Source organism: Laccaria bicolor, genomic scaffold (genome assembly GCF_000143565.1).
Source record: "Laccaria bicolor S238N-H82 LACBIscaffold_5 genomic scaffold, whole genome shotgun sequence".
NCBI lineage: Eukaryota > Fungi > Basidiomycota > Agaricomycetes > Agaricales > Hydnangiaceae > Laccaria > Laccaria bicolor.
The window spans coordinates 1,619,562-1,644,100 of record NW_001889876.1 but is presented as its reverse complement, the minus strand read 5'-3'; the positions used below and the strand labels follow the sequence as shown (position 1 = coordinate 1,644,100).

General features: G+C 49.0%; 9 protein-coding genes and 1 pseudogene across 10 annotated transcripts; 5 read left to right on the top strand and 5 right to left on the bottom strand.

The window, feature by feature from the left end:
• Positions 1-227: 227 nt before the first annotated feature.
• LACBIDRAFT_314080 (uncharacterized protein) lies at positions 228-2,849 on the bottom strand (the record flags this gene model as incomplete). Its single annotated transcript, XM_001877510.1, has 3 exons — positions 228-419; positions 485-1,621; positions 1,677-2,849. 3 exons carry the CDS (start codon positions 2,847-2,849, stop codon positions 228-230), a joined length of 2,502 nt encoding a protein of 833 aa, XP_001877545.1.
• Positions 2,850-4,302: 1,453 nt separating this feature from the next.
• On the top strand, positions 4,303-5,140 carry LACBIDRAFT_172709 (uncharacterized protein). The gene is made up of 6 exons (XM_001877868.1): positions 4,303-4,358; positions 4,417-4,476; positions 4,529-4,553; positions 4,614-4,715; positions 4,775-4,997; positions 5,055-5,140. The coding sequence occupies exons 1-6, from the start codon at positions 4,326-4,328 to the stop codon at positions 5,092-5,094; spliced, it is 483 nt and encodes a 160-aa protein (XP_001877903.1). The 5' UTR covers positions 4,303-4,325; the 3' UTR covers positions 5,095-5,140.
• Positions 5,141-6,178: 1,038 nt separating this feature from the next.
• Positions 6,179-7,019, top strand: LACBIDRAFT_314078 (ectomycorrhiza-upregulated zf-MYND domain-containing protein; the record flags this gene model as incomplete). Its single annotated transcript, XM_001877867.1, has 4 exons — positions 6,179-6,262; positions 6,316-6,659; positions 6,712-6,736; positions 6,789-7,019. The coding sequence occupies 4 exons, from the start codon at positions 6,179-6,181 to the stop codon at positions 7,017-7,019; spliced, it is 684 nt and encodes a 227-aa protein (XP_001877902.1).
• A 149-nt stretch (positions 7,020-7,168) lies between these two features.
• Positions 7,169-10,090, bottom strand: LACBIDRAFT_314077 (uncharacterized protein; the record flags this gene model as incomplete). The annotated part of the gene is made up of 14 exons (XM_001877509.1): positions 7,169-7,235; positions 7,309-8,495; positions 8,547-8,575; positions 8,631-8,654; positions 8,708-8,713; positions 8,776-8,932; positions 8,979-9,099; positions 9,153-9,279; positions 9,341-9,368; positions 9,418-9,605; positions 9,659-9,691; positions 9,747-9,771; positions 9,824-9,952; positions 10,001-10,090. The coding sequence occupies 14 exons, from the start codon at positions 10,088-10,090 to the stop codon at positions 7,169-7,171; spliced, it is 2,211 nt and encodes a 736-aa protein (XP_001877544.1).
• Positions 10,091-10,627: 537 nt separating this feature from the next.
• LACBIDRAFT_314076 (uncharacterized protein) lies at positions 10,628-10,888 on the bottom strand (the record flags this gene model as incomplete). The annotated part of the gene is made up of 1 exon (XM_001877508.1): positions 10,628-10,888. One exon carries the CDS (start codon positions 10,886-10,888, stop codon positions 10,628-10,630), a length of 261 nt encoding a protein of 86 aa, XP_001877543.1.
• A 1,620-nt stretch (positions 10,889-12,508) lies between these two features.
• LACBIDRAFT_246915 (uncharacterized protein) lies at positions 12,509-14,746 on the top strand (the record flags this gene model as incomplete). Its single annotated transcript, XM_001877866.1, has 12 exons — positions 12,509-12,587; positions 12,659-12,816; positions 12,863-13,032; positions 13,138-13,399; positions 13,433-13,598; positions 13,624-13,628; positions 13,664-13,842; positions 13,892-13,941; positions 13,994-14,112; positions 14,169-14,410; positions 14,469-14,568; positions 14,630-14,746. The coding sequence occupies 12 exons, from the start codon at positions 12,509-12,511 to the stop codon at positions 14,744-14,746; spliced, it is 1,647 nt and encodes a 548-aa protein (XP_001877901.1).
• A 900-nt stretch (positions 14,747-15,646) lies between these two features.
• LACBIDRAFT_293218 (uncharacterized protein) lies at positions 15,647-16,904 on the top strand. The gene is made up of 5 exons (XM_001877865.1): positions 15,647-15,762; positions 15,825-16,044; positions 16,103-16,158; positions 16,217-16,365; positions 16,424-16,904. The coding sequence occupies exons 1-5, from the start codon at positions 15,687-15,689 to the stop codon at positions 16,805-16,807; spliced, it is 885 nt and encodes a 294-aa protein (XP_001877900.1). The 5' UTR covers positions 15,647-15,686; the 3' UTR covers positions 16,808-16,904.
• Positions 16,905-17,046: 142 nt separating this feature from the next.
• LACBIDRAFT_183517 (uncharacterized protein) lies at positions 17,047-19,491 on the bottom strand (the record flags this gene model as incomplete). Its single annotated transcript, XM_001877507.1, has 10 exons — positions 17,047-17,217; positions 17,276-17,355; positions 17,410-17,471; positions 17,538-17,695; positions 17,753-17,801; positions 17,856-17,906; positions 17,963-18,782; positions 18,834-19,105; positions 19,157-19,283; positions 19,334-19,491. 10 exons carry the CDS (start codon positions 19,489-19,491, stop codon positions 17,114-17,116), a joined length of 1,881 nt encoding a protein of 626 aa, XP_001877542.1. The 3' UTR covers positions 17,047-17,113.
• A 448-nt stretch (positions 19,492-19,939) lies between these two features.
• LACBIDRAFT_324344 (uncharacterized protein) lies at positions 19,940-20,886 on the top strand (the record flags this gene model as incomplete). The annotated part of the gene is made up of 2 exons (XM_001877864.1): positions 19,940-20,332; positions 20,518-20,886. 2 exons carry the CDS (start codon positions 19,940-19,942, stop codon positions 20,884-20,886), a joined length of 762 nt encoding a protein of 253 aa, XP_001877899.1.
• A 635-nt stretch (positions 20,887-21,521) lies between these two features.
• Positions 21,522-23,122, bottom strand: LACBIDRAFT_246743 (annotated as a pseudogene; the record flags this gene model as incomplete). The annotated part of the gene is given in 6 exon segments: positions 21,522-21,662; positions 21,707-21,850; positions 21,872-21,996; positions 22,015-22,569; positions 22,632-22,713; positions 22,763-23,122. Coding segments are annotated over 6 exon segments (1,407 nt in total).
• Between the last annotated feature and the right edge of the window lie 1,417 nt (positions 23,123-24,539).

Genomic DNA, 24,539 nt, shown 5'->3' with positions numbered 1-24,539 from the left:
GCGAAGTGGAATAATATTAGCGTTAAAGGGGGCAGCCTCTGCACAAAGCTGAAGTCCGCGCCCGAGGTGTAGATAAGCATGAGCAACACCAAAGAAATCAAAGAATGAGTGTTCATCCAAATTAGAAACGACGATTCAGGCGGGTCGTATTCCGCCAAAAGTACAATCCATCTCCATCTCCATAGCAGGTGGATGGGGAAAGGGAAGACAGAGGAAGAAAGAGGGCATCAAAGATCGTCCTCCGGATCCCACCTCGAGATCTTATCCAACGGCCGCCAATAGTATTGCTTATACTTCTTCGTCTCAGACCGCTTCGCAGGCCGCGGCATCATACTGCGAATCAACGTCGCTCTTTCTTGGTCTTCGTCCATCTCAGGAACGTAGAACCACTGGGCTTCAAGTGAGCGCCCGGAATCGTCCTACGTTATCAAGAACCGTCCGTCAAATCATGGGGCAACGAAAGAGGAGATATGACGCCACGTACCTTGCCACTACTCTCCACCTTGCCAAACACACCGCCCATCCCGCCTCCACTGAATATGTTCAGCACACGTTTGAAAACGCCCATCCACTCCTTTTCGCTCCTTTGCGTCTTGAGTGAGGGTCGGCTCTGCATGACAGACTTGTAGAGAGAGGATACCGCCAGAGAAGATGCGCGAGAGGTAGCCATAGTTTCAATGAGCATTCCTACGATTTCCCGAGTCTCTGGGTTGTCAGCTGCAGACCTGGCCTCTGCATGAACAGTCGAGCTCGATTTGGGTTTCGACTGGGAGTTAGGATGGGGGGTGGATAACGAGGGGTCGGAGAAAGAAGGGGAGTCCTTCTTGTGAGCTTCAGCCTTGTCATCCTCTCGTTTTTGCTTCTTGGCTTTTGGCGCCGGATCAAGATCGGTTAGATCAGTGTCGTCCTGATCTTCATGCGTCTTCCGACGCTTGCCTTGCTTCTTGATGCTTTCCGATCGCGCACTTTTTGTAAGAGCATGCTTGCTAGTAGACGAAGAAGCATCCTCAACGGTCTCTGTTTTCTGCCTCTTCTTCACTTGTCCATCAGCCATCTTGTCGTGCGTCGAATCCTTCTTTCGTTTTTCTGATGTGACGCTGGTAGTCTTCGCCTCCTTCTTGCGCAGATGATTGTCGTCTTGGGTCAAAGCATCTTTCACCCTCACCGGTTTGCCATCCTTGTCGACATCCATAGTTGTGCCGTTGTCCCTTTGCGAATCCACTTGGATGACAGACATGGCGTCCTCATCCTCAGCGAGCGGCGTAAGTGGCTCGAGCAGTGGTGAAATGGGGCATATGGCATCTTTTGAACTTCCCTGTACAATATTGACGTCATTAGCAAATAGGTCGAGAACGTCGGGCACTGAGGGGTGATTGATAACAAAGGGTGATTGGTTTCCAGTGGGAGCAATGACTAGGAGAGGAGTTGATGGCGCAGATGGCGAAGAAGGGACAGACTTTGTCTTGTGACAGTCTTCTTCATTGATTAACACCTCGTGGCTTGACTCTGCTTCCAGAGAAGTAATCGCCGCTCTGACCGGCATTTCCAACTCTGCGAGCGTGGGTATGGGAGTGGGTAAATCAGAGTGAATTGGGGCTGGGCGCGGAGTCGGTATAGTAGGCTGCAAGATCCGGGTGGGTCAAAACACCAACCAAGACAACAGTAATGGAACTTACCATATTCACATTCATCAGCATCCCAAGTGTGGAGGGCCTGTCAGACGTTTGGATCATGTCATCGGAAGGATCGACTCCACATTCAGCGTTTTCCGCAAGTGTATTGTCTTGCACATGCAGGGTAGCGGAGTGAACTTCTACTGGAGAAGAGGTACCACGCAACGGAGAGGAAGGTGCAAAAACCAAAGGTGAGACCGATCTCGATATCGCTGATACCGAGAATGACATTGGCGAGAGAGGCGGAGATGAAGAGGGGAGAGGTGAAGATGGGGCGCGATAGTCTTGTTCCTCCGGATCAGAGGTGCTCTCCCTATCGCTCGTCAAAGAAGGTAATGTATGCGGTGAACTCGCCTCGCGAACACCTTGATCGGGAAAGGGCACGGTGAACGTTGAGCGTGATGCCTCAAAGTCATCAACACCCGATGTATCCTGAGCGCCGTGGCTAGAGGTTGAAGGCAAAGGTTCCGACGTAGGCCGTGAGCCCATATTCGAGGTAAGTGTTGGCACTCGCGATATCGTTGGGGCAGATTTGCGGATCTGAAGCAGAGCAACCGCAGACGGTTTGTACGGTACGGGATCACTCCTCCAGCGTCCACGCTCCGCAGAAGTCCTGAAAAACGTTGCCCGCAGACCCCCATCACCAAAGCTATACCCTTCGCCCTCATCCTCCTGTTCTTCGTCACTGTCCAGTGGAAAGACGGGGCTTTGGTAAGCCGCGCTGTTGCTGGAGTGGTCTGAGTCCAGATCGGGGAGAGAGGAATCTACCTCCTGATAGTTTTCCGATGGGTCGTACTCCGAGGAGGGGGGAAAGTGATCCTCTCCATCGGATATTGTTTTGTGGCCGTTGGTAGGGTAGCTGCTCGCTGTATGCACAACGGGGTGGTATGGTCGGTCCCAAGATGCCGCCAAATCGTCTGAAAACTCGCTTGAACCACGAAAACGGATGTCTGAATCCACTCGTGAAGCAGATACTATGTGTGTATAACTGTGGGCGTATCTCGAGGTCAAGGGTGTCCTGGGGGGTGACGAGTGTGGTGGTGATGAGGAAAAGTCATTGTAGTCGTCGTAGCTGCTCGACCAGCTCGACAATGAGGGGAGATTAATATCTGGTGTAGAGGTGCGTTTTCTGTGTATGTTGGTGAAGGCAGAAATTGGAGGAAGTGGACTGGACATGGCCGTTGAGGGTGATAAGAGAATGCGTCACGTGCTGCGCGTTGTTGTGTAAACGCGTTTTCATACGGAGATTGAATTCCGGCAAAGCCTCCGATGGTCATCCGACGCGTCAGTCACGGGATTTCCAGAAAGAAGCCTGATCCCAAGAACGCGAGGCAACGAGAAAATCCATGATGTTGGGGTCGGCCAGCGAGTGAGTAGAGATCTGGTCAATGTTGGTCAAGGATGACGGCATAAACGCGTAGAGGCGTATACAACCTCCCCACGAAGAGACGCGATATCGGCATCAGATGACATTTTGTAGATATCTGCGTCAGCCTTGATTGATCTGGATGAGTCAGGTGAGAGCAGAAGGCCCTTCGAAAGGAGATCTGACCAGATTTTAAAGAGTCAGCGGCCAATGAGAAGGTGGTATTGACGCCTCGAGGATGATTATGCGCATCAGGGAAAGAAGGTAGATGAACCAAGCAAATCGCAAGGTATCTCCATTAGATGCCGGAGTCAAAGAAAAGTACCCCAGTCTCCAAAGATAGGAACCGGTATATCGTCAGCCCGGAAAAGTGATATCGATGGCATAACATGAGGCATGACACGCGGCAGGTGGGAATAACACAAACGCCAAAGCAGGCCACGTCAGGATGTGCGCGCAAATGACTGGGAGAATATTAAACGGACTTAGATCAACATTTGAAGCCGTTTAGGGCACTCACCTCAGATTTTTGTGATCTATGAAAGTTTGTTACAGAGGTGGATATCCCTCTCATTAACAGGTCGGCTTCGTAGTCCAACCGTCAAGAAAGACTTGGAACGATATTGCAGTCGTTGTGAGGCGCTTGCGATGGCAGGTCAATGGGCGTCCAAAGCACCCTTCCTCAAACCCACATTCCACCATGCTGTCTTGAGTGGTCGTCGGACATAATTCCAAAAGATCACCTAGAGATGAACTTTAGAATACAGTCGCTGAAAAAAAAAAAAAGGTTACGAACCTTCTACGGCATGGACTGGTGAAAGGCATGTGTCAAGTAGGCCACAGATACTTAGGATCCCAACTGAACGTAAAAAGCCGTGCTCAGACGGTTATAACATCTTCCGTTTTGCGATCTGTAGAATGCAGTAGATAGCCACGACAGTGTTGGTCGAAGGTCAAGCTTTCAAGTTGGGAGCAGGGTACCACTCCGTTTAGGTAACAGGTTCATAATTAGCCGATCAAAGTCCACGTGGCCATAAAAGAATTATGTAAATAAACTGATAACCCTTGACGAAATCCGCTTCAGCTTCAACGCTCTACAACCATGTTTCGTTTGGTGCTCAAGACCCCCTCTGGATTCCCAGAAAAGTGTCATTAGGTACGTTATAACATTCATACGAAAATAATTGCTGGCTGAGGCGATGTTGAATTCTTAAGATTTTTTGGTAATGTAGGTAAGTAATACCAGAACCCAAGTTTCACACTGTCCAACCAAATCTCTAACCACGATGCCGCGTACAGCAGAAACGGCGAGCTTCAAGGTAAGTCTGAGCTACTTCCATCTGAATGCCAGTCCTGATGGACGATTCACGTATCCAGTTCAACCACACGATGTTGAGGGTCAAAGACCCGAAGGTGTCTCTCGCATTCTATCAAGATGTGAGTAGCACTCGGAATTCAAAACAATCTCGCTATAAACCCGTCTACCCAGGTTCTCGGGATGGATCTTCTCTCGGGTACGTTATACCCCTATCTCTCTGCACGTCCGCGTCATTATCCAAATCCTCCCTGAATAGTCAAGGAATTCTCGGATTTTACTCTTTACTTCCTCGCATTCAACCACGATGGTAAAGATCTCACTGCAGAAGAGAAAGAACAAACACGCTTCTCTCGGGAAGGCAAGCAAGCTTCCTCCATCCCCATCCTCTATCTAGCCTCTCTTACCAACCCCATCCAGGCGTCCTCGAACTAACACACAACCACGGAACCGAATCAGACCCCACCTTCCAAGGCTACTCCAACGGCAATACCGATCCCGGTCGAGGTTTCGGACACATCGCGATCACCGTCGATGATGTCGAGAAAGCCTGCGAGCGGTTTGAGCGGCTTGGCGTTGCGTTTAAGAAAAGACCCAGCGATGGAAAGATGAGACATATCGCGTTCATTTTGGATCCTGATGGGTTCGTGTGTCTCCTTTTGTGCTTTCGAATGAGCTGATGGGTTTGCTGTGATGATAGGTATTGGATTGAGATTGTCCCGGGTGTTCTCAAGCTTTGAATGGGCAGTAATCGAAATTGTTGCAACATTGACGTCTTTGATTTTCACGTTGGTTGCACGAACGCTTAAACAGCCGCCAAGGCGTCTATTGAACATTACCTCAAGAATATGATAACGTGTGACTTTCGAGCGCTTGACTTCTCTTTCTTCTTTTCTAGCCATTTGAGCACACTCTCAACGAACGGCATGGCTTCCAGACGCTGCAGCAAAGGCCAGTTTGGTTACGGTCAAGTCAGAAATGCAAAACAGCTTGGTACTGCGAAGGTGTCGGAGTCTTGCATTCTATCAAGATGTGAGTAGAACTCGGATCTCAAAATAATCTCCCCATAAACCCACCTACCCAGGTCCTCGGAATGGATCTTCTCTCGGGTATGTTATGCCCATATCTCTCTACACGTCATTGTCCCATTTCTCAGTGAAAGAATTCTCGGATTTCACTACTCTCCACTTCCTCACATTCAATCACGATGGTGAAGATTCATCGCAGGAGAAAAAGAACAAACCCGCTTCTCCAACCCCATACTTCAACCTCCCTTACCAACCCCATCCAGGCGTTCTTGAACTAACCCACAATCACGGAACCGAATCGGACCCCACCTTCCAAGGCTACTCGAGCGGCAACACCGATCCAGGTCGAGGCTTTGGGTACATCGCGATCAGCGTCGAGGATGTCGAGGAGGCTTGCGAGCGGCTTGAGCGGCTTTGCGTTGCGTTTAAGAAAAGACCCGGCGATGGGAAGATGGGACATATTGCGTTCATTTTGGATCCTGATAGGTTCGTGTGTCTCTTTTTGTGCGTTTCAAAGGTTTTCGAATGAGCTGACGGGTTTGCTGCGATTATAGGTATTAGATTGAGATCGTCCCTGGTGTCCTCAAGCTTTAAATTGCAGTAATTGAAACTGTTAAAAACATTGACGTCTTTGATTTTCCCGTGGTTGCATGAGCGCTTAAACAGCCGCCAAGGCGTCTATCAAGCATTACCTACTCTTGCGAACATCAAGAATTTGACCACGTGTGACTTTCGAGCAATGGACTTCTTCTCTTCCTTCTTTTCTGGATAATTGAGCACATCGTCACCGAACCGCATGGCTTCCAAACGGTGTAGCAAATGTCAGTTTGGTCACAATGAAGTCAATGCATGTTCGAAATGCAAAACAGCTTGGTACTGCGTCAGCCCTTCCCATCCCACTAATGCTTATCGTGTCGCTGATGACTTTGATAGTCTAAAGAGTGCCAGAAAGCACACTGGGAGATCCACAAGCCGCTCTGTCGACCATACTCTCCAAACGAAGTCTGGGGAATCAAACTTCTGTGCGACGCCGAAAAGCCTCCCAGCGCCAGCAAAGACAACAGCGGACCCGTTCCCGGGCGCTTTGTCCACGAACTAGTGAATACCAACCACCCCGTCTTCAAACGGGGCGAGCTTTGTCCCGTCACGGCGCTCTTTGGCATTCCGCTTCTCATCTATAGCGCTGCTGTCGAGAGAGGCATCGACATGCCAGGGCAAGGTAACCAGCCAGCGGTATACCTTCGGATTGAGCCGGATAATGGCTTCGCACCTCCACCGTCAGCATTCTGTTTTTCACCTCAACCCCCGTCCTTGCTTATCCCTTCGCAGATGGCAGATGTGCCTACCTGGATCTGTACGTTTCTTTGGGTCTCAGTTGAAATTGATTTTTCTCACTTTACTTACAGTGCATCGTCGTTCGCCGAGACAAGAAACCTTTGCTGAAAGCAACCCTCGAAGCAATTTACGCATTTCATGGGAAAATCCTCAACGGTGCAGGATATCCCGAGTCAGACGGATGGGCTCCCATTCGCGAGTACATGACGCCAGCAGCATTCCAGTTCTTTTCTCGGGATCACTTCGAAAAGCAAAAGGAAAAGAAAAGAGTCGGTTTCGACCCATTTTATGAGCCACTGTAACTCGAAGAGGAGAGGTGGAAATCGGTTTCCGAACGTGAAATGGGTTGATCAAAGATCGATTTGGGTATAAGTCGTAATCGAGTATCAGAGTCCGTAAATAAGTATGCTCTATCGTGACGAACTACATTTGCAGAGGCAGAAGGTTTCAGTTATATTAAATTGACCTGGGGATGCGTGATGGTATATATACCATTCATCATCGAAGCGGAAGGTGAGCTAGAGAGAGACGACGCCAACGAGCCAATGATAAAAAAGCAGGGAAGATACAAGGAACAAAAAAAGGTCTTACACAGGCTTCCGTTGGACAAGCCGAACACCAGCATTCGGCGGTGACCCACCTTCTGACGACGACGACTCCGTTGACCGTTTCCATAAGCTCTCACTTTCTTCTTTGTCGATGTCTCCGGACGCCCTGGGGTATCTCTTTCCTGCTCGTCCCCGCTCCTTCTCCTTTGCTCGCTCCTTCTCCTTCGCTCGCTCCTGCTCCCGCTCCCGTTCTTGCGCTGCTATCTCCTCCGGGTTCCATGTTTGACTCTGTGCCGAGTCGGTCACAGAGGGGAAAGACAGTAGCGTGCCCCTAGAACTTGCAGGGTCTCCAAAAATATCCCGCGAATCTTTTCTCGAGTTACTTCCCGTTTGCTGCTGATATCGCGCGTACATCGTTGGGGGCGCACTGTGCACATGATGTTCTCCAGAAAGCGCTGGAGGAAGGGGTAGTATTTGTGGGATGCTGCCATCATCGCTTGGAGGTAGGAAGCCAGACGGCGGGGGAAGGCGAGAGTGGGGTGGACTATCCATCCCAAGCAAGTTTCCTTCTGATGCTACCGTGTCCCGTGACGGAACTGGTGGTAGTGGCGGGTATCCATCCGGGGGAAACTTCGGTGATCCAATGGCTTCACGATGTTCATGGGTGGCTCTGTTCTGTCCTTGTCCTAGACGGTCATATGAATGTACAACGTCTTGGCTGTCAAACTTGATCGCCGTTCGTTTGGTTGGGAATGGCGAACTGACCGAAGGAGCCCGAATGGAGGAGGTATCGTCTCTTGGTACTGGCGCATCGTATAGTTGATGGCGCTTCATAGTCGAGAACTCCTGGTCTTGTGATATGCTGTATGGCATGCCGGATACGTGGGATGGCGCAGCAGCGCCAGGGGGTCGAGCACGGACGCCAGCATTGCTGCTTTGGCTCATCCTCCTAATAGTACGTGCCCGAATAATACTGCCCACAGTGCCAAACGATCCGCGCAAAGTGTCCATACCAGGGTCCTCGTACCCAATGGCGCCCTTTTCTTCGGCAATTTCTGTCTGCGCGCGAGCGGCTTGGAGAAGAATCGTAGAACGACGATCCAACTTGGCCAGCTGTGTTGGGTCGACTTTCGACATCTGTAATATTGTGATCCCAACACATATAACCAAGAAACCCATAACAAGTGTGATTATCGAAGAAACACTAGCGTGAAGGCCTTGGAAGAGAACCTTAAAACGAGGTAAGCGAATCATCTTGCGCATGATAAGGACAATACTGACGATCGTGGTGACCATTGAAAAGAATGTAACTAGATGAAGACACTTTTGAGGTGGTGTCCCTGAACAAAAGAAGAAAGGACGAACATATAACGTAGTATGTGGGCGTGACTATGTTGTAGAATTAGCATTACTCCCAGATAAAACACCAAAAAAGCCCTTACCCATAGCTAGAGAGGAAAGCGTAAAGAAATGAGTCTAGGCACCAACGGAGGGGAATGATGCAGCTCACCGGTGTTGAACAATGCAAGCGCAACATTAAGATAATACACCTCCGTTACTGTCAAAACAGAGATGGATTGAGAATGAATTGAAGCCTGACTAATCGCGCGCTTACAGAGCGTAATGACGACAAATACGAGTAAGAAGTACATGAACCAGTACTTGAACTAAGAGGGGTCAGCCACAAAAAGGCGAGAGGCGAAGGACACGTACCTGGTTACTACCCATTGCTGTTGTGACAATGGCGGCGCCGAGACCAGTGGTAACACTGACAGAGATCCCACCAATCATGCTGCACACAAAAATGTACCACAGCATGCTCTTCTTGCCATATCTAGCGTGGCGTCAATATGAAAGACGAATGAAGATATTAGGCCATAATTTGACCTTGGTGCGAAGTAGAAGATGATTACAAGTGACGCCGTTATGAGAACGCCGATGTAGGATAGGAAGCCTGGTGCCAGGAAGAGCTTCTGAAATTCACGAATTTGGCCAACAGAAGACTCTTGCGGACCTAAGGAGGAGCGAAAATCATGTTAATTACGCGTTCACAGTCAGGTCCACGAGGAATTTACCGTTAAGCGCTATAATTACAGATCCAAGCTGGTTTCGTTGGTTGGTCGAGCACAAGAGACGATGAACAACAACTCACAATGCATAGTCCGCAACCTAACCATCCAAAGAAACTAAGCTTCTCCTTCAGAAAAACTGATGACAGGATAGCACAAATAACAACAGAGAGGGCGCCGAGCGGAGTCTGCGGAAGCGAATTGGTGAGAGTTGGCGCAAGGACAAGTGGCGAAGTTCGTACAACAACAATAGCTTCAACAAATGCGTAGGCTGTTGAACTAGAGATTAGAGAACTGGAATAAGCCTGCTGACAAAGGGCGTACCAGCAAAGTTACAGAGTTCTCCGACTATCATCACTAGCATTGGGGATTCAGGACTTTAAGATTCTTTCATAGGCACAGAAGCACATACTGCTCATTCCTGTCCACCATAATGGCTGGAGACACGTCAACCATGTTCTAAAACGTCACCACGGCAGTCATCCTCACCGATTTCAGATAAGCAACACCTTCCCCGAGCTCTCCGCCCGCCTGCGAGCGAAGTAAACCCTTCTTCTTGAATACAAAACTTGAGCCAATAAGCACGCCGCTGGTGATAGCCAAGATGATTCCGACGATCTATTGCAAATGAGCTTCTTTGGTTAACAAAAGGAGGCTGCGCCGCACCTTGAGGTTGCTACCAGCTGAGATAGTTGAGGCCGCTGTTGATGTTGCAGCAGCTGCAGCTGACGTTTCTGAGGCTGAAGCGGACGACATGAAGCGTCGTCGTAGTCGGAGATGAAGAAATCTTTCAGCAAATGGTCGTCTGTGGAAGGCACGGTTTAAGGCAATGAGTGGAGGCCTCCGGCACTCCGTACATTTCGCCGAGGTGTTTCCAAAAGTGGTAACCCTTTTGCCGCGACTTGTCGCAATCCACCACAATCACCGCCAAGCATAGCCAAAAGACTCGAATAACAACAGTACTGGTTCAAAAAGCTTCTCAATAATTACAACAAGGGTTTACGGCCTGGATTTTTGCACACATCCCATCTCAACGTTTTCAGCAATTCACACGCAAGGTTCTCCTGCCAAGGCCGCCAAGCACTAGAGTAATGAAATATTGCGACAACTGCAGACAGAGTGCAGAAGAGTTTGGAGTCTGCGAGAGCGTGTCCGCGAGAGTGCACAGGACTCAGGCCTCAGGAACACGACGCCGTCCAGTATAACGGCCGTTGCGGTGCGCAGCAAAGGCTGTGATTGTTGAGCTGATACCATCCATTAGTCATTCACACTGTCAGAACCCGTTAGTTTTTTTTACTTCCAAGTCTTACAAATAACAGAATTTGGAAACAAGCATAATAGAAATGCCAATTGAATTAGAGATGTGATACAAATTTTACTACCTATGAAATCCATCAGACAGACGCTGAACTCGCTGGCAAATCTCTCGAGAAACTTTTTCAAGTTGCTTGAGAAGACGAACCAAACGTCCTCGAGACTTTGCTTGCGCAAAGCCATGTTCTCGGTATAACGAGGCAGCGCGGAGGTCATCGAGTGGATTTGAAGATGCGGCATTTGTAAAAATGCGAGACTCGGTCAGTTTCTGTAAACAGATCCTGTTCGAGTATGTTCTAAAGAATCGGTAAAGAGGCGCGCCAGCTTTATATATGCCCGCTTGGTGGTCCGTGCGCGAACGGTCACGTGTTCGTCATTTTCACACATCGAGAGGAAGCATGCAGTACTTGCACACATCTAATAATCGGCCATGCCCACATATAATAATTTTGCTCAGGAAGGCGGAAAATTAGGTGCTAATTCAAAAAAATAATGCAGCCGATGACAGATAGTTCCTTCATCAATTCTCATTATTTGATTCGTCCTAGCCTCGTAGTACATGAGATACTCAGTCAGGTCCAAGAAATCCGAGCCCAGAGTCCTAGCCGGCCAATGGTAGATATTTAGATGCTCACTCTATTGGTAGGCAGCTTGAAATGACGGTATGCAATCTAGACCACTCACAAGATATAAAAGTCAGCAACTTGCGCTGTCCAACGAGGCTTCTATCGACATGTTGCCTACTAGCCGGTATGCCTATGAGCTCGGTATTTGGGTCATTCTTTCTCGTCAGTCTGACAAGTTTTTAGCAGTCCAATGGGAGCTAATTTTTTGGGGCGAAGTTAATCACCCACCTGCCAAAGAGCCAAATTACAAGTGTTGAGCTCTTTCTAAGCCATCAGCTGAAGCGGCTGGCCTAGATTGATGAATTAAAGGGACCCGCCGGGTCCGGAGTAGTACGCAAGTTAAGGCCTTGAACCTTGGAAACGGGATAAACGCCTCTGGAAACTCAAAACATTTTATTCCCAACTTGAAGACCGGTCTTTCGACAGTAAGCGAGATCAAGCAAAGACAACGCAAACTGTGACAAGGAGGTCGCAAACTGTCGTTTAAAGATCATCGTCGGAGCGTACCAAAAAAAAACACAGTCGCTTCTGAGGTGGGAAATGATAGCCACTTTGAAGCCTGTTGAAGACAATCAAGAAAGCACTGGAGGTTCGAGAGTCCGAGGAAGGTTCTCGAGACAGTAATAACAGATGCCTGATTGTTTCGTAACTGGCCATAAAGCTGAGTTGTGAAAGTCCCGCCAAATAATTCGATATGTGATCACCCCGAAAGTAGTGCGCTCAGTTCGGCACCGGAACTATGTGACAAGTTCCATTGCGGGGTAGCGCGGAGTAGACTTTACGGTTGGTGGTGCCAAATTTGGCAGTGCCTTTTCCTACCTACCTGCTACCTTAAGGGCCATTAACCGAGAATTAGCACAAAAGGGCAGGATGATACTTACTGGTCACCAGTTTATTTTCTTTCGAGTTTCTGGCCAGTTGCAGATCAGGGGCATAAAAACCAGACAATTTTTATAAAGAAAAAGCAAACGCCTTCATGACATGATGTGACGTTCAGATCATGAAAAGTGGCTGTGAGTATGTTGATTGACATCTATAGAGTCATAAGTCATGGCTGTCGGGAACCTTTGGAAGTGGGATCGGAGGTAGCAGTGCCTTGACCACGTGATCGACGGATGATATAATACAACATCCTTCCCGATTCTGGTACCCACCATCCACCACCTTGCCGCTGCCATCCTTTGTGCTCATCGATCTCGCCAACGACTAACTATACATAGCAGCCAAAACATAAATGTCTTCAGATTACGAGTTTTCTGATGATGATGGCGACTACTATGACGATGAGGAGATGCTCGACGGCACTCAAGAAGGTAAGAGGAATTACTCCGCCGTTGTCCGGCGTTTACTGATCTAAATCGCGCCTCATCAGAGGAATCGGAAGACGACATGGATATGGACGCCTTTGGTGAGGACTTCAAAGTCGTGCCAAAGGGGAAGCACAAGGCATACGAGGTCGAATATGACTCTCTCAGCCAAGCTGCGGTCGAGAAGCTTATGAAGCAAGATGTAGACCACATTTGCGGAATATTTGGCGTAGATGTGGGCATCTCTTGATCCTCCATATTCTAACGCTGACGGAAAACAGGTTAGCACAGCCAACCTATTGTTGCGGTACATCAAATGGAACAAAGAACGCCTTATCGAAAAGTACATGGACAACCCAACGACTATGCTTGTCGCTGCTGGCGTTATTGTTCCTGAAGCCTCCTCCCAACCAGCTCCTGCGCCGATCCGGACTCACTCCTCGACATCGTCGTCCACCACACGTCGACCAACACGTGCCACCTCCAAACTCCTTGCCCTTGCCTCTGGTTCGAAATCCGCCAAATCCCCTTCCGTATCTCCTGTATCCCCCACCAGCGGCTTTCACATTCCCAAGTCACTAAAGCCCAAGGTGGAGGAACCCTTCGTCTGCCCAATCTGCTTCGATGACGACACTAGCATTCAAACCCTAGCGCTCGACTGCGAACACACCTTCTGCTTCGGATGCTGGACAGCGTATGTTAACTCCAAGATTCGCGATGAGGGGGAACATTCGATCAGGTGTATGGCAGAGGGGTGCGCTCTTGTGGCTCCCGACCCTTTCATTCGCTCCATCCTTATTCCTGAACCGGGGGCGCCTGTCGGCGACGCCAGCGAGGAAGCCGAAAACAAGAAGACTTGGGATCGATTCCAAGAACTCCTTGTTCGTCAATTTGTTGCATGCAACAATGACCTTAAGTTCTGCCCGTATCCGTCATGCACCAACACCGTTTCTTGCCCCTCCGCATCATCCAAAGCTAGCTTAGCAACTGTTGTTCCTACAGTATCTTGCGGCGCTCGTGGGCTTGGTCCCCAGGCGATGAGTCAGAGTCAGACGGAGGGTGGTCTTGGGCTTTCCATGAAGGAACACATGTTCTGCTTTGGATGCCCTATCGAAAGCGACCACCGACCCGTCGTTTGTGGAGTCGCACGCATGTGGCTGAAGAAATGTAGGGATGACAGTGAAACGGCGAACTGGATTAAGAGCAACACGAAGGAGTGTACTAACTGCCAGAGCACGATCGAGAAAAACGGTGGTTGCAAGTGAGTATTTTGTCTCGTGTTGTTGGATGTCCCTTATGCTTTCCATCAGCCACATGACTTGCAAGAAGTGCAAACATGAGTTCTGTTGGGTGTGCATGGGTGATTTTTGTATTGTACATCTTCTCCGATGTTCTTCTTATAAGGTCATCAGGCCCTTGGAGTGAACACGGCACAGCGTGGTACTCCTGCAACCGATTCGACGAGAAGACAGGCGTTGACGCCCGTGACGCACAGAGTAAAAGCAGAGCTTCGTTAGAGCGTTATCTCCATGTGAGTATCCTTTTCTTTCTGTCGCATCTGTAATCTAACTTGGGTTCCACTCCAAGTATTACAACCGATGGGCAAACCACGAGCAATCTGCGAAACTCTCTTTAGACCTTTACGCCAAGACAGAGAAGAAGATGGAAGACATGCAGATCACGTCAGCCCTTACTTGGATTGAGGTACAGTTCATGAAGAAGGCTGTGGAGGAGGTCGACAAGTGCCGCATGACTTTGAAGTGGACGTACGCCATGGCGTATTATCTGGCGAAAGGCAACCAGAAGGATCTGTTTGAAGATAATCAAAGGTTTGTGCTGACGCTTTTACTCTATGAGTGCTTACATGCTGACGTTTGATCTTTACAGAGATCTAGAAAAAGCTGTTGAGGATCTTTCAGAGCTGCTGGAGTCGCCTATTGAAGCAGAAAATATCCCAACCCTCAGACAGCAGGTCACGAATAAGACGGTATGTTGGCGCCTACACCTTTTCCTTTTGAGCCATGATTCTGATCTGCCATCACATACAGGTGTACGTTCAAAAGCGAAACGAGATTGTTCTGGAGGACACTGCGAATGGTTTCGTTGAAGGCCGGTGGAAATGGAATATCACCGTAGAAGGTTTCGACGACCCAGAATCTGATTGAACACCTTACTTACCCCTCCCTCCCCTCTCTTCGTCTTTGGAGTCCACGCACACGTCGAAGGAACGTGTACTTTACCTCCAACTCACTTGATATCGCGTATTAGGCTGGGTGACCTGTCGTTTGAACTATTGCTTTCCTGTCCTCCAGCTCTGTTTCTCCTTAGCGTACCTAAACACTTTGTCTGGCTCTGTGGATGTGGGCTGGAAATAATTATATATTTACAGGTGGTCAGTGACTAGTGAACGTTTGAACGTCGAACGTCGAACTTACCAGCTTGTTGGGAATTTGGATGTTTGTTTGCCATCAACGGGTCATTGAAATAAACTGGAATGTAAGTCTGATCACGTGCGTAAATGGCTCTTTCTCTTTGGAACACCTCGATGTCTCATTGTCTGTCGTGGTTATTGCAAACTATGTATTACAGGTTGGGTCACCGCCATTATACTCAAGTAATGCTGCGATTCCCACATCTGGTGATTGTAGTCAATTCTCTCCGAGGTGCCCGATAAGGCTGCCACTGTCCAATCACTGTCAACTCTCTGCCAGTCAACTCTCTGTCAACCAAAAGGTAGTTCTTGACGTCTATATCTCGATTTTCCGCTCTGTATATCATCGGATCGAAGTAGAGTCGCCTTCTGCTTGGCCATCCTTGGACGCACTGGTATCTTGATCAAAGTTTGTGGCCTTTGGCGCACCGTTTGTGCGACGTCGGGGGTCTCGGGCCAATCTAAGCTGTCTGAATCTATTTCGAGAGCACATGGTTGGCAAATCGAACGTCGGTGCGTCATTAAAGGCCAATTTCCTATTCTGTGGTCGATGGTCGTGTTTGTCGCTCGCCAGCATCGTATAAGAGCGAGAGAGAGGCCAGTAGAGAAAATTAGGATTCTTGCTCCCTGCCCGCTATTCCCCCGTCCGCTACCCGCCTACCTCCAATTCAAAAATGAAGACCACTCTCTTTTCTCTTGCCCTTGCCTTCCTAGGTGTAACAGCCAACCCCACCCGGCGTGCAATCGACGGTAATTCTTGTCGTGGACCGATGGCCATTTTACTTACATCACCTCTTTTCTTATCATCATAGATGACACCGTGCTCAATTTCGCGTTAACTCTTGAATATCTCGAAGCCGACTTTTATGCCGGGGCCCTCAAGAAATTCAACGCACAGGCTTTTGCAGCCGCCGGTTTCCCAGCTTGGGTCCATGGACGCTTCGTGGAGATTGGGCAGCATGAATCTGCTCATGTGGAGTTCCTGCAAAAGGCCTTGGGGTCCAAGGCGACTCAAAAGTGCTCCTACAGTTTGTATGATCTTTCCACAGTTCTGGGGTTCCAGAATGCTAAACATATGCGCGTATTCTAGCCCGTACACTGACCCAAAGTCGTTTGCGGCTCTCAGTCAGGTCCTCGAAGGCGTCGGTATGTGGTCTTTTTATATGCCCTTTCGATGATTTTTATTGAACCCTTCAATTTTTAGGCGTTTCCGCATATGCTGGTGCTGCCCAATTTATCAAGAACCCCGATTACTTGACAGCTGCAGCCAGCATCCTTCCCACAGAGGCGCGTCACGCTAGCTGGATTGCTGCCGCCGTCAACAGTTTCTCGCCCTGGAGCGGACCTTTCGACGTAAATCAGGCTCTCAAGTTCGTTCTTCAACAGCCTCAATTGACTATTTTTTATCTAGGCTCCTCTCGGATTGAGCTCAGTGTATCATCTCGCCGCAGGCTTCATCGTTCCTGGTTCCTGCCCTTCTACGAATCCCTCGTTCCCTGTCAAAGCGTTCCCATCCTTATTATTTGACAAGGCTGTCCCTGGTTCCACCTCTGCAATCACCTACGACAAATCGGCTTCCAATAGCGATCAAGTTTACGTCGCCTACTTCACAGGTCTCCAGACGTTGTTCGAAAAAGTGACTAATGGGCACGTCCTAGTCCCCTCTAGTCTCTCAGGCCAGGTATATGCGGTGGTAACGACGAATAGCAAAGCGGCCACCGACGCAGATATTGTTGCTGGACCTGCTGTCCTTGTCTTTGAGAGAGATTCCAAAGGAAATTTGATCAAAGCTTAGTAGCCCACATTGTATCGTTTTGTTCTTTCTTCCTATGTGGCCAGGACATTTGTAGACTCGCCGTAAATGACAACTATCTTCTAGGGTGACACACTCCTACAACTAGAGTCCAGAAGCAAAGACAAGATTTTGTTCGTGTACTCGGCTCAAAACTGAAATTGTCATTTAAGGACAACCTAGTTGTGGGCTGGCGGGCGAGCCAAATCTTAGGTAGACTGACAATCATCATACATGTGCATGAAACTTGACCCAGGTGTGGGGATTTGTTGAACGGTGGACGTATATGTACATTTTTTATATCTTTTTCTAGATCTGACCTGACGGGCCCAGAGGTGGACCACCAGGGTTGCCACCATTGGGCGCCTGCTCTACTGGCTTCATCGCGGGGAAAAGAAGCACTTCCTTGATATCTAGAACAGCGAGGGGTCAAAGACCGTTCATGAAAGGAGTAAACTAGTGAAGACGTACTCGTCGAGTCGGTCAAGAACATGACGAGACGGTCGATACCCAGACCCCAGCCACCTGTTGGGGCAAGACCGTGCTCGAGGCTGTAAAGGAAGAGACGTCGATAAGCGGACTGGAGTGTATGATGAACAACTTACGCGTCGATGAAAGTCTCATCAATACCCTGTGCTTCATCATCACCTTGCTCTTTCTGCCTGACCTAAAGAGGAGCAACAGAATCAGATTTCATGCAGGGGACGGGTAGCCAAGGTATATATATACATACCTGCTCCTCAAAACGCAACCTCTGCTCGAAGGGGTCGTTCAACTCCGTGTAGGCGTTGCAGAACTCCTTCCCGCACATGAAACCCTCGAAACGCTCACAGAGACCTGGGCGTGAACGATGCCACTTGGCGAGGGGAGACATTACTTGTGGATGGCCGACTAAGAGAGGTATGTATTAACTTAGATTCGGATTGATGTGAGAAACGGCTGGCTAACCGATGAACGCTGGAGAGACGCAAAGAGGTTCGATAAACTCCCCAACGAGCTGAGATGGACGTTAGTCGATTAGGAAAGCCGTCCATCGAACAATCTACCATACCTTGTCAAGCATCCGAGCGTTGGTGCGAGGTTCACTGCACTCTACGTTATGCTGATTTTTTTTGCTCTGTCAATATGTGCCCACAACCAAAGAAATGACAAACCCACCTTGGTGCACAGCTCCCTCAGCCACTTGTTCGTCTCCTCAGTATGAAGAGTCTCGCCAGGGGGGAACTTAACGCCAAGCTTCTCCTCGAGCGTCCCAATCATATCATGCCGCTTCCAAGGCCGCTTGAACTCCAGCTCGAGCTGTCGTGCGCCCTCCTGACCCTTGTTCCCATCGGGGTGGTATATAATCTTGGTGCTGCCACCAGTCAAAGACACAACTAGACCCTCAAGCATCGCCTCGGTGATATCCATGAGATCCTCCATGTCGGCATAGGCCATGTAAAACTCGCAGATGGTAAACTCGGGGTTATGTGTCAGGTCGATGCCTTCGTTTCTGAACACCCTTCCAATCTCGTATACGCGGTCAAGACCACCGACAACGAGTTGCTTGAGGTAAAGCTCTGGCGCAATGCGAAGATATAGATCTAAGTTAAGGTCGTTATGATGCGTGATGAAAGGCTTTGCAGTAGCACCTCCAGCAAGCATGGATGTCATGGGTGTCTCGACTTCCATGAAGCCGAGGTTGTCCAAGAAGCGTCGGACGTAGTTAAGGATCCTGCTACGTGTCTTGAACAGGTTACGAGTGGTCTCGTTGAGAATGAGATCAAGATAACGCTTGCGATAACGTGTTTCTTGGTCCTTCAAGCCAAAGTGGGATGAGGGGAGTTGGTGAAGGTTGGGAGCAAGGAGGATCATGGAGGAAGGGCAGATGGAAAGTTCGCCCGTCTTGGATCGCGATGGGGTGCCTACTACACCAACGATATCACCTCGACGGAAGTGCTCGTGTGAGGCAATAAACTTCTCGGGTTCGTCGGCGTCTCTGATGGGGTAATCAAAAATATGTTGGAAAAAGAAGCGAAGTACTGCTCACTGTTGTGTAGCCATTATCTGCACCTTGAACCCTTCGCCGTGCAAGTCGTAGAACTTGAGCTTTGCACCGCTGGCTCGGATATTGTGAATACGGCCAGCAAGACCCTCAACGGTTCCGCTGAGCCTTTCGCCAGCAGGAAGTTTTCCTTCGGCGCCGTATGTCTCAATGTACGACTGGATTGAGCGCGTTACATGAAACTTGTGAGGATAAGGGTTTGGCGATTGGGTTTCCTTGAGATGTAGGATTTGACGAGAACGCAACTCGTAGTATTGCTAGACCTAATTATTGAGCGCTGACTCACAAGCTCAAATTGCATGACTCACATTCGGATTGAGCTCTTCCTCGCTAGGCTTTGCCTCCGCCTTCGTCTTGCCGGCGGCTGGGGCTTCCAGCGCCTTGCTTGCCTTGCTGGCTTCCTTCGCTCTTTGTTTTTCACGGCGCTTAAGTTCCCTTTATCGCGATCAGCAAAACAAGAAATAATCAGCAAAACAACAACGTACTGCTTGGAAATCATCTCGCCAGTAACAGGATCCTTGTGGGTGCCTGTTGATTCTGAAGCCATGGCTCTATAGTATACGTTGTAAAAAGGTGTTGTAGGCTGTCGATGACGTTGACGATGTAATGGTAAAGCAGAGAAAGATCGAAGAAGCCGTATCATTCACTTTTTTGACCTTTGTCGATCAGTGGTTTCGATTAGGAAATCTCTCGTGACTGGTCATGTGTTTTGTTTACACGATCACGAGATATCGTGACTGCTTGTTTCCAAGTCACAAAGTCCTTTCGCCAGTCTTCTGTACCTCAAGCAAACCTCAAGCTTCAAGCACGCCTTCTCGATGGCAAGCAATCAATTGGTTCGTCTTTCTAAATCGCACGCACCCATTCACGTCCTTCCACCCGACATTCTCTGCGAAATCTTCATGTTCTGTGTCTTCAATCGAATCAACGGTTATTATCCATGCGTTCAACCTCGTGCAGGCGTGCCTCCAATGGTTTTATGTGAAGTGTGTCGGCACTGGAGGGCCGTTATGTTGTCTGTGTCCACGATATGGGCCTCCATTTCAAGAAGGGATTGTAGGCATCCACAAAAGGACCTACCACTATATAAAATGTGGCTAGCGCGTTCCCGTCTCGCGCCTCTTTCCTTGGAAATCTACGAACTCCAAAAGAAGTATTCGGTCTCTGTGGACGAAGTAATCTCCCTGTTCATTTCCGAAATTCATCGGTGGCGATTTGTATGGCTACAGCTCGAGAAGCGAGATCTGTACAATCGCCTCCTAGATATTCCGGATAATGCGGCTCCCATGCTAAATGGGATTGCACTGAATTTTCGGTCTACAAACGATTCGGACATTTCGTCAACCCTCTCTCTAATCATTTCCAAATTTCCTGAACTCCGACAACTCTCGCTTACAAGTGCTTCAGGTTTCAACAGTTCAACGCCTGCTACGATTGTCCCTTGGCAGAAAATGACACACATTAAATTATCTTGTCTTGTGAATGTTAGTGATTGCCTTCATATTTTGGCATGCTGTAGCCTTGCAATCGACATATCCCTCGAATCCTTTATGCCCCCACTCGGTCAATCGACGGAAACTACAACAGATTCAATCTTCGTTCCCTGCCTCCGCTCCATAACGCTACGTACTTTTTTTTGTGATCCCGCCCTTCTCCTCCGTCATCTCAGTCTCCCTGTCTTGACTCGATGGAAATTTTGATTCACCAGCCTGATGAGCACCGCGACTATATGGTTTTCAACGAGTTCATGCGCCGAACGCCGCAGCTTAAATACCTTGTCCTTGACCATTGGTTTTTTGAAGTTAAGCATGCACTCAGATACTCCAACCTGGAAGCTGTACGTCGCGTTCCCGACGTCTGCTTCAAGGTATCTGAGCGGGCATATAACCGGCTGCGTAGACGTGCTGACATGGAGAACATGGAATTCAAACTCGACCCCTTTGTACACCGCCATTACGTCGGATGGACGTCCCGACCTGACCTGGAGCTTGGTGATGATCTCCCCCGAGATTGGAAGCGCGCTTTTTGGGATTTATGACGAAGTTGCCAAATGGTCAGTAACCGTTCATCACATCCTCTTAGACTGAATGGTTGGGCGAACTTTTTTAAATGATGAAATTGGGGATCTGGGGCCCTGGGGGTAGGCTTCTCAGATGGTGCGTTAGGTGCAATGATCTACTAGGCCGCCGGTGCAATGGCTAGGAGAAGGTGGCTTGCCTTGTGTTTTTTTTTTGTGTGAATATTAGATGGTTCTGGAGAGGATTCGTTTGATCATGATACTGCTGGGGTGCACATTTTGAGGGAAGAGGCCAGGAATTCCCGCTGCGGTTGGTGGTAGTATTTACCTTTCCACAAACATTCAAATCCCGTCAGAATCCCGTCTTTAGTGCCAGTTAGATTGTCAATCGCACAACTCGAACGTAAATATAGAATTCAAGGATAAAAGAATGCTATGGAGTTGTGCGCGGAAGTGGACGAGTTGCAGTTGTGCGGAAACAGTTATTCGAACGAACTGGTGGTATTTGCACGCCTTCCTTATACTTACACGGGTTGCCCCACATTTCTGCAAGGATGATACAGTAGATATATAATGATGGTAATGTCAGCCTCATAGTAAATGTTACACGCAATACGCTCCCCAAATGCCACTTGCCAAACGGAAAAATGACGGTCTTATTCATCTGCACACCGACAATCACAATCAGCTACAGGGCAAACCCCGCGTGAGCGTTGACTGCCTTCGCCCATGAACCACTCCAGAATATGTGCAGCGTGTCCTCCATGTCGGCACGTCTGACAGATGACGATGGCTTCCTCGATGGTATCTACGAGAAATGCCAGGCTGTCAGCAACGTCACAAGATATCGTGGCAAAACAGCTTTACCTTTGTCCTGTGAATATCCAAGTTCAATCTCACGAGCGGGATCATGAACGATCCCCAATGTCATCAAGCAGACCGAGCATCTTGGTAGAGCGCGATTACAGTTGGGACATGCAGTCGGCTAAGACATGGTGGGTAAGACTGTGGAAATGAAGAAATGTCTTCTTACCCGTCCTTTTGTCTGATGCGCTGCTAACAGTATTCCAGGACTGTTCACAGATTTGTTACAGTAGTGGCATCGGATTAGGATTTGCCTTGGGACCCATTCTTCTGGCGCCATGTCACAGCTCTGTCTAGCCTCTGAGAGAAGTTGGCCCCTCTCGATGTCAAATCCGACTCGATGGTGGTGCAGTTTGAAGCCATCTAAAAGATCGCGGTACGTTTCAAGCCACCTCCCAGCTCGTCTGTCCTTGAACTTCTGGGGACATACGTAGGAACTCATGATAGCAGCCGTTTGTACATCCCCAGTGCAATCCACGTATGATTGCAGAATGTCAAGTCCAGAAGGTGTCAGGCCAGTGACAATGATAGCATCAATGTCTCCGCGCAAGCATGCACGTTCCGTGGTTCGGCGTAAGTAAGACGAGAGACTTTTGTCTTCAAGGAATTGAAAAGCGATAGCCAGACGCTCCTGGAAGGGTATGACTTCCTCCTCAAGGACCTCAGACCAATCGCCCAGGGCGAGGTGTGTGAGCATGATACGGAAGTATGGATCATGAAGTCTGACAATGAGTCGCTCGCAATGCTCTCGCAGCTCCACACTCATGTTCCTCGCCGTCCCAGATGAAGCTTGGGGAGCAAGGGCCGCAACAGTTCCAGACATCATACGATTGGATTCATCTGCAATAAAGATGGCTATAAGTTTGGAGTAGACTATGCAAGTGAAGCTGACAGACCATCACTTCGCATCAGAAGATCCACCGCTTTGCTATATTGCTTTGTGAATACCAGCCAACAGGCTGCTCTTGAGAATTTGCCTTCTTTCTCCCACCTATACGTCGCAAGGGTAAATCGACAACACAAACGAGTCAACGAAGAATACGTACTTCTTTATAGCAGCCTTCAACTCGTCCTCTCTCAAGCTCCATCCGCAGAGCTGTAAAGCAATCTGCCTTTGAACCAGTTTGGCTGTCGCCACTGTAGGTTTCCACGATGAGCGATCTGCGCTCCTCCTAGATGCCAACGTTGCTAAAGCAGCTTGCCAATTTCCATGAAGATCGTCTACTGGCGAATGACTTCGTCTAGGTGTTTGGCGTTCCTGAAGCACATTTCCCGAACTACTAGAGTAAGAAGGATGACTCGAGAAGCCAGGCGGAGGGAGATCAAGAAGAAGGGGCCGAAGCCCGGCAACTGGAGTGTCTTCTGCAAGCAGCGGTTGTGACTGAATAGCCATTGGTGGGATACCGTCCCAGATGCCCTGCAGGCCTTGATAGGACAGGTCATATCCGTGCAGTCTAGGTGTTGGTAGGGAAAGAAGCTCATGAGAATCTTTGGTGTGATATCCATTCAACTGATGGATGAAAAAAAAAAAACACCAGAAACGCACGCAATATCCAAGCCCACAGCTCCGAAAGTGATTGAGTTGATCCATCTGATAGCTCATGGTCGTCTTGAGTAACATGCATGTTGTTTTGAGGCTGAAGCACTGAAGTAAGAGACAGAGCATCGGACGCGGTGCAACACCAACCTGGCTGAGCCCATAACCTCGAAGCACTCTACGTCTCATGATCATGGAGATGTCTTGCTCCACAATGTGATTAATTCCCTTGGTCTTGCCCTCCCGTCGTCCTTTATGTTTCCTGCGTGCAGCACTGGGGCTAGAATCTCTCCCACGACCTCGGCTCTCAGCTTTAACTCTTTGAACAGTAGGAGGGGGAGAGAATGATCTTCTCCGGGACCCAAAGTCGTGGCGCTCTGTATTCCCAAGCTTCCTCATTGATGCGGGACTGTACGTTCTTGGTTTTTCAGGTCTAGTTGCTGACAATCCTGTTGGGGTGACAATGTCGCCTAATGCAGGGAATCCGTCATCATCACCTCTGCCAAATGGAGGTGGGGGAGAAGGGACGACAGGCAAAGGTGCGATTATATGTCCAGATTTTCCGGCTCGCCCACGGCGTAGGGATTCATCCCTAGCCAGAACAGACCTGGAACGAGAGGTGTCTTTCTCGCTAGGAGCGCTGTGCCTGTAAGACGATTGTTTGACGGCCTCCGAATCAAAATCATCTTCAAGTGCTTCGTCTTTATATCCTTCTACGACTTTCAGATCAGCACCAGACCCAATCAGCAGACTGCCTCTGGCACTCCAAGAAGCCTGTTTCGGACTATCATGGACAACATGGACTTCCAGATCGCCCTCCTTATTAACGACCATAACGTTGGACGTCAGGGGATGTGAAGAACCAAGATTTGGAACGAGCGCAAATGAAGCCAGTGGTCGAGAAAATGTTTTGGCTGGGCAAAGAAATCATCAGTGTTTATGAGAAAAATCAGGCGGTGAAACTTACTTCTACGAGTGTCAGTAAGGACCCAGGGCGAGAACCCGCTCTCAGAAGATATAGAAGACTCTCGTGTGAGAGACTGCTGACTTTCGCTTTGACGATCTGCCGTCGGCCAAGGCAAGTTCGCCCATGACCGCCTGGTAGTCGCCCTGCTAGATTCTCTAGATCCCTTATTGTCCCCATCTGACGACCCTCCACCTCCAGCGCCGCTTTGGGAAGGAACATAACCCCTTGCCTCGGCGAGATCCCAGAATCTCACATGTCCAGAGTCTCTCTCTAAGGATGCCAAGCATCCTCGCCTCGTGCTGGAGA

Bases quoted from the DNA above. Each gene is read 5' to 3' on its own strand.
- LACBIDRAFT_172709 (XM_001877868.1), top strand. From the start codon at position 4,326: ATGCCGCGTACAGCAGAAACGGCGAGCTTCAAG. The intron at 4,359-4,416 runs GTAAGTCTGAGC...TCACGTATCCAG, and splicing joins CAGAAACGGCGAGCTTCAAG to TTCAACCACACGATGTTGAG. The intron at 4,554-4,613 runs GTACGTTATACC...CTCCCTGAATAG, and splicing joins CGGGATGGATCTTCTCTCGG to TCAAGGAATTCTCGGATTTT.
- LACBIDRAFT_293218 (XM_001877865.1), top strand. From the start codon at position 15,687: ATGAAGACCACTCTCTTTTCTCTTGCCCTTGCCTTCCTAGGTGTAACA. The intron at 15,763-15,824 runs GTAATTCTTGTC...TTATCATCATAG, and splicing joins CACCCGGCGTGCAATCGACG to ATGACACCGTGCTCAATTTC. The intron at 16,366-16,423 runs GTAAATCAGGCT...TTTTTTATCTAG, and splicing joins CCTGGAGCGGACCTTTCGAC to GCTCCTCTCGGATTGAGCTC.